General features: G+C 37.5%; 1 protein-coding gene across 3 annotated transcripts in view; it reads left to right on the top strand.

The window, feature by feature from the left end:
- GPATCH2 (G-patch domain containing 2) overlaps positions 1-4,030 on the top strand; it is a 185,272-nt gene extending 181,242 nt beyond the window's left edge. For all 3 annotated transcript variants that reach the window (XM_045010249.1, XM_045010244.1, XM_045010245.1), the window contains one exon: positions 256-4,030. In XM_045010249.1, the coding sequence (XP_044866184.1) occupies positions 256-425 (170 nt within the window). In that variant the 3' untranslated portion in view covers positions 426-4,030. The remainder of the gene's footprint in view (positions 1-255) is intronic.
- The last annotated feature ends 2,598 nt before the right edge of the window (positions 4,031-6,628 follow it).

Here is a 6,628-nt window from a genome sequence, read left to right on the forward strand (position 1 = left end):
GTTATATCGAACTTGCTTTGATCCACTGGAGTGCGCAGCCCCGCCCCCCCGGAGCACTGCTTTACCGCGTTATATCCGAATTCGTATTATATCAGGTAGTGTTATATCGGGGTAGAGGTGGATGCAAAGACAGCCTGTTCTAGCAACCTATTAGATGAATTAGGAGAATAAGAAGGGTTAATGCTTTAAAGGAGATTATCTTGCTCTTTTCCACACTCAGTGCTGATTAATGCTGTGTGTTTCTTTTAATCTCAGGGTTTGTAGGTGAAAACGCCCAACCAATCCCAGAAAACAACATTGGAAACAGAATGCTTCAAAGTATGGGCTGGACTCCTGGCACAGGCCTGGGACCCGATGGCAAAGGGATGTCAGAACCAGTCAGAGCCATCCAGAGACCAAAGGGACTTGGACTTGGATTTAGCTGACAGAGAAGCACCCCAGCTGCTGTACAGAAATCAGGAAGACTAATCTTAATTTAAAGGGGGAAAAAGTTAAAGTCTTATATTGTATTTTGTCATCAGCAAATCCAGTTGTTGTTCACTTACGGAGTTCTGAAGCCTAAATGTTTCATCTTGACTACTCTGGCTTTCAGGATGCAAGGTAGTCACAGTGGCAAAAGAGGTGTTTGAATCCTAACTCTGTAATGGTGCTAAAATGTAAAAACAATTGTACTTTTTAATTTTCTGTGATCTTAAAACAAAGTTTGTTAGGTATATGATTCAAAATTCAATGCGTTTATTTTTCCTGAAAAGCTTCTCTCACGCAGCATATTTCAGCACTTGGGCAAACATTTTTTGGCACCATTTTCTCATCTGAAGTGGTCTGAGAGGATTTGTTATCAAGGAAAATTAAACCTTAGAAAGCTGCTATGTTGGTTCATTTTTCCTTCCTTTACAGGCAAAAATTTCCAAACTAGATATTTCTAGAAGTTGGCCATAGATGAGGATAGGTTAACATGATCTCTGCTTTTCCATGGCGACATACATTAGGTGCCCCCAAATGGCGACATGGTATGCAATTTTGCATAAGGCGAGTATAACTGATGGTAGCTTTGTCATCATAGGAATGTAACCCCATTATCTTGTAAAGCAAGATAATGGGGAGGGATAGCTCAGTGGTTTGAGCATTGGCCTACTAAACCCAGGGTTGTGAGTTCAATCCTTCAGGGGGCCACTTAGGGATCTGGGGCAAAAATTGGTCCTGCTAGTGAAGGCAGAGGGCTGGACTCAAGGTCCCTTCCAGTTCTAGGAGATTGGTATATCTCCAATTATTACCTTTTTTTTATCATGCTTACCAGTGTGAAAGCCCTAATTCTAACGCTTTTATAATTGTTTTTACATCTTGTAAGATATTTTTAAGTAAATATCTTTAAAACTTTTAGTGTTCACCCTCAGCTTGGAATTCTGGTTATTTTTTATACTAGTGTTCCCTTGACTCTCCACCTCAAAAATGAGTGTTTTTTAAATGTGACCCTTGCAATGGTTCTTAAACTTTGGGTTTTGGTATATTTTGAATTGACTGGTAGGTTACACGAAGGGGTGGCTAACAGTCAATGTTTTTTGTGGTCATGATATTGGTATCCTACCACAAACTTAGAAGCATAATGGAAGAAGCAGAGAAAAGACAAAGTGAAGCAGGTAAGAAGAGAGGGAAATACTCTGGTAGCATCTCTAAAATCTTGAGTGAGCAATTTAAAGTCAAGGGGGGATCATTAAGCATTTTAATCAGCATTTTAATCCAATATCAGTATCGATAATTTCATCAAACACCAGCCAATCAAGCTGCCAGGATGCTGGTGGCGTAAAGCAAATTTCACATTAGGGAGGTATAATACAATTGAAGAGGAGCCATCATTCAAATTGACTAAAGCTGAAAACTTGGCCCCATTGAAGTCAAGTGTCAACATTTCCACTGACTTCAGTGGGGCCAAGATCTTATTCTAAATTGATCAGGAAGAAGGCTATTTTTCCCCTCACAACCTCATCCATTTTCCAGCAAACACAGTACTAGGAAAGTAGCTACAAGAGCAAGCAACAAATTAATTGAAAAGCAGTGTTCTCACTTTTTTTTTTTTTTTTTTTTGAGAAAGCAACATTTTTTGGGCTTCAGTATTTAATCAGCAAGAGTATTTGTTTCTATGGAACTTTCTAGGCCACACTGTAGTGTGGCTTTTCCATTTCAGACTTGTACTGTACAGCTAAGCTCATTAAACAGATTCTATGACCAAAGAATTTTGTGGCCGTGTAATTGTGAAAATCCAAGAATTTTGAATTCTGCAACTAACAGTGGATTCCACATGTATAACTGCCGTTTAATATACACACATGGCAGTTATATATATGTACAGATAGCTAGCTATATTTTAACTGATGTGGAATTCTCCTACACGCTTGATACTGCAAAGGGCTATGAAGTGCTGTTGAATTCCAAAGACGTGTTTGTGAGTATTATATGGAGCAGTCAATAACTTCTTGAACTTGTAGACTACTTGTGAATTAATAAGTAGTCACATGGCAATGTTAAGTAAAAGCTGTAGGCTCCTATTATTGTTCTGTATTAATGAACATTTAAAGAACTTCCTCCCCCCTATTATAATTCCATCATGACTGATTACGAAGCCTGTGTATTATCATTTGGTAATTGTAACTGTGGCACAAATAACATTGTTTCTAGTATTTCCAGGCAATATACAGTAGCTGCAGAAATTCAAGAAATATCAGTCTGCAGCTTCAAGAGTATTTGAAAATATTTGGTGTATTGGTGGAGAATTTAAAAAGAAAAAACTGCATGGACAAATATTAGGATAAAAGCTTGCTAGTTCAAACTCTGCTCCCCATTTGCCCCATGTGCATCGGTGCAGTCGACCTGGTAAACTCCCTTAGTGGAGGAATTACTTAGCTTGATGAAGATGTAAAGAATCAGAGCTAAAGTATGAAAACATGTTGGTTTCTAATTTTAAATCAATCAGTCTGTTCAAAAGAAATTATTAGATATCAAGGATATTCAAACTGATTTTATTTAGATATAAATATATCTTGTTTGTTTTGCAACTGGAATTTCCTACAAATGCCAGAGCTGACTGGGCGCCAGGTAGAGGGAAATGATTTGTTAAAATATAATGTAGTGATATTTTTCTTGATATTTCTGTACAATTCTCTCCCTACCTCGTGCCTCCATTTTCAATTCTGTTTTCCTAGGCCTCTTTACAGTGCTAACGGTTACTCTAACAATGTGTAGGTTAGAGCTAGTGTGTTCTTTAAAAAGGCCACTTTTTGAAGACACGTGGCTTTGGGATTGCGATAAAACATGCCACTATTTCAAAATATGTCTTAAAATTTGCTTGTTGGGTTTTTCCATTACTAGCTTATAACAATACCTACTACAGTGATGCCTCAGATTATTTTAAAAATACATACACAAGTATTTTGATACACCATCTGCTACTAGATATAACATTGAAATTAATTTTCCTTTTCACATATTAATAGATGTTGGACACTCTCATATCTTTCCATTTAGCTGCTCGATTAATTAGTAGCCCAAATTTTTCTGCCTACATTGAAGGTCTAATAAAAGAAACACATACATTTAAAGTAATGTACATTGAGTTTTGAGTCATTTGTCAGTATACCTCAATGTTTTGTGAATTGGGCCATTAACCTTTACTAAAACAGATGAGCAACTGCTGGCAGCATCTTTCTTTTAAATAAATATTTGTTGAAGTAGGAAAAGCATTGTTAACATGCTAATATGTGACAACTTTGTCCCTGAATTTTGGCTTTTCTGTATTTAATGTCTGTAATGGGCCAGTTGAATTGACAGCAAATGGCTAAACAATCTGTATAGAATACATTGCTTTAACACAAGGAAGATATAATAAAATAAAACAGAGACTTCATTCTTCATGTTCTTTTTGTATGTTGTGTACTGCTTTTTTGACAGCAGTGTAATTGCTAAGGTGAGTGGAAGAATGACATCTTTCTGTAACACGGAGTTAAGGCTGCTAATATCTTTAACCAATAAATGTTATTACAAGGCTTGTGAAACTTTACTAATGTTCCCTTCCTATTTTTATATTCCCCAGCAGGAACAGTTACTTAGCTAATTATGTGTAAATTATCTATAGAAATAACTCCATTAAACTAGTGTTAAGGTTGCACAAACACCCAAATGTTTGTGCAACCTTAATGCCCCAGTATCTGAAATGCCCCAGATCAGATACTCACACCATTTTCATTGTCATAATGGTTCAGTCTATTGATTTAAACTTTTTAAAATATATGTTTCCTTCTCTCCAAAGTATTTATTTTGATAATTTTGTCAGCACTACACGCTTTCTTTTCAATGCAGAGCCTTCCTTGGGTGCAATTCAGAAGAGGAGATAGTTAACTACAGATTCAGCTGTGAACTCAGGTGGCCTATATTTTAACATCAATCTTTGTCGATCCCTCAAGGCACATTAGACAAAGGTTCCCTCATCAGTCTAAAGTGTGGAGACCTCTCTAATGTTTTCGCACCTTACAGGGTCCCAAAGGACGCTGTCAAAATCCTGTCCTGCCACTGTACTTTCCATTGCATAACTAAGTTAACCAGGCACAGTAGATATTTACGAACTTAGCGAAGGACTGATACAAAAATGTACTGGGCATGTCAACTCAAAAGAGCTCATTGAGAACTATTTCCATGCCAAATTTCAGTACACCAACTATAAAGCTGATTAAAAAATTGCAAAAATGTTACCATTTTTTCCCCTTTCATATGCCTGATCAGATGAACCTGTTCTGCTTTGACTCCTTCCCCACCTCCCCCAATTATCAAACAGGCCTACACTAGAAACTTTGGGTGTAGCAGTCTCTGCTAGGGTTGTGATCTTTTTGTCACTTCTATGCCAGCAAAAGCCCTATTATAGACACAGTTGTACTGGCATAAGTGTGTCATTGCTGGCATAGTTATTTTGGTATAAGCTGTATTGGCAAAAGCACTTTTTTTGGCCACTTTTTTTGCTGTGTATACACCACAAAGGTTGAGCCGGTAAATAACGGGTTTTTTTGTTTTTTTTTTAATGGTTTGCATCAAACGGAATCTGGGAATTCTTTTTAAAAAAAATCAAAAAAGTCCATTTTGGATTGAACAAAAAATGTAGTTCAACCCAAAATGTTTTGTTTTCTGGCATTTTTAAAATTGATTCAGAAAACGGCCAGAGGATTAGCTGCTATCCTTATAACCTTTAGTGCTGAGGTTAGGGCACTCACCAAGATAGGAGACCTCAGTTTGATTCCTCCCTCTGCTTGATGTAGAGCAGGTATTTGAACTTTGGTTTCCACCTCCTCAGAAGTGTGCCCTAACCACTAAGCTGTGGGTATTCTGGGGCAGATTTTTCTCAGTCTCTTCTTTGGAAGTTGTTCCACTTTCTATAAATAATTCAGTAGTCACTGGAGCAGAGACTGGAACCCAGGTGTCCCTATTCCCAAGTGATGTCCTAAACACCAGGCTACAGACTCATTCTCATTTATTTTTGCTCTCTCCCTGTCTCTCATCCAATGACTAATCAAGAATTTTATACACAGTGGAACAGCTTCAACAGGAGAGATTGAGAGAGACCTATCAAGAATACCTCATAGCCCAGTGGCTAGGAATGAAGTTAAAAGGCAACAAAATTAAAAGTGAAAAAGAAATATTTTTCACATAGCATGTGATAATCCTATGAAACTCTGCAACAGGGTATGGAGGCCCAGGGTTCAGCAGGATTGACATGTATATAAAGAGTATCCAGAGTGTTATAGATTAAATAAAAAAGCCTTCATGCTTCAGGGCATAAACCAGTCATTAACTGCCTTGATGAAACGCCCCCTCTGGGGCAGGTTATTCTATCCTTATCCAATATAGAACTTTCTACATCTTCCTCTGAAGCGTCTGGTATTGTTACTAGTGCCCAATAGTGATCCGATTCAGTATTGCAACTCGTATGAGGATTGCTTTCTATTTCAGTGCGCTGTGATTTCTTTCTTCCCCCTCCTCCCCAATCCTGCATATACATGTTTCCAACATGCTATCATATAAAACAGTTACCAGTTTCAGTGATGCATGGATAATCTTTGAAGTAGCAAGACTAACATTTTTCAATTAGGCCTGGAGTAAAGCAAGCTCTGATTTGAAGTCTTGATTCCAGCCACTCTGAAGATATTTTGTACAGTCCTCAAATTCCAGTTAGTTTATAACAGACACCTATTGAATCTTGGTTATCTTCTTTGTAGAATTGTGTATTGTAAGGTGTAGTTATTCTTTAGCTGTGCATTTGCATTTAGAGAATTAGTATAGTTGGGAAGGAAGTATCCACATAGCGCTTTTCTGAGACCTGAACATTGTGGGGGGAAGCGTGTTAATTCAATGAGCATTGTCTAATTGTTTTTAATCGTATCACGTCTTCGTGAACTAGGGCATCTGAATGTTTTGCCATTTATGAAGTGAATGCAATACTTGACCAAGATCTTACACTCCTTTAAGTACCAAATCCTCAGTACACACATTGCCCTGACTTTCTTTGTTTAAATCCACTTCTGCTAATATTGGACAAGGTCTACAACATACTATGTTGCACATACCCATACAAGTAAAGCTAAAACTTCAC

The sequence above is a fragment of the Mauremys mutica genome, chromosome 3 (genome assembly GCF_020497125.1).
Source record: "Mauremys mutica isolate MM-2020 ecotype Southern chromosome 3, ASM2049712v1, whole genome shotgun sequence".
Lineage (NCBI taxonomy): Eukaryota > Metazoa > Chordata > Testudines > Geoemydidae > Mauremys > Mauremys mutica.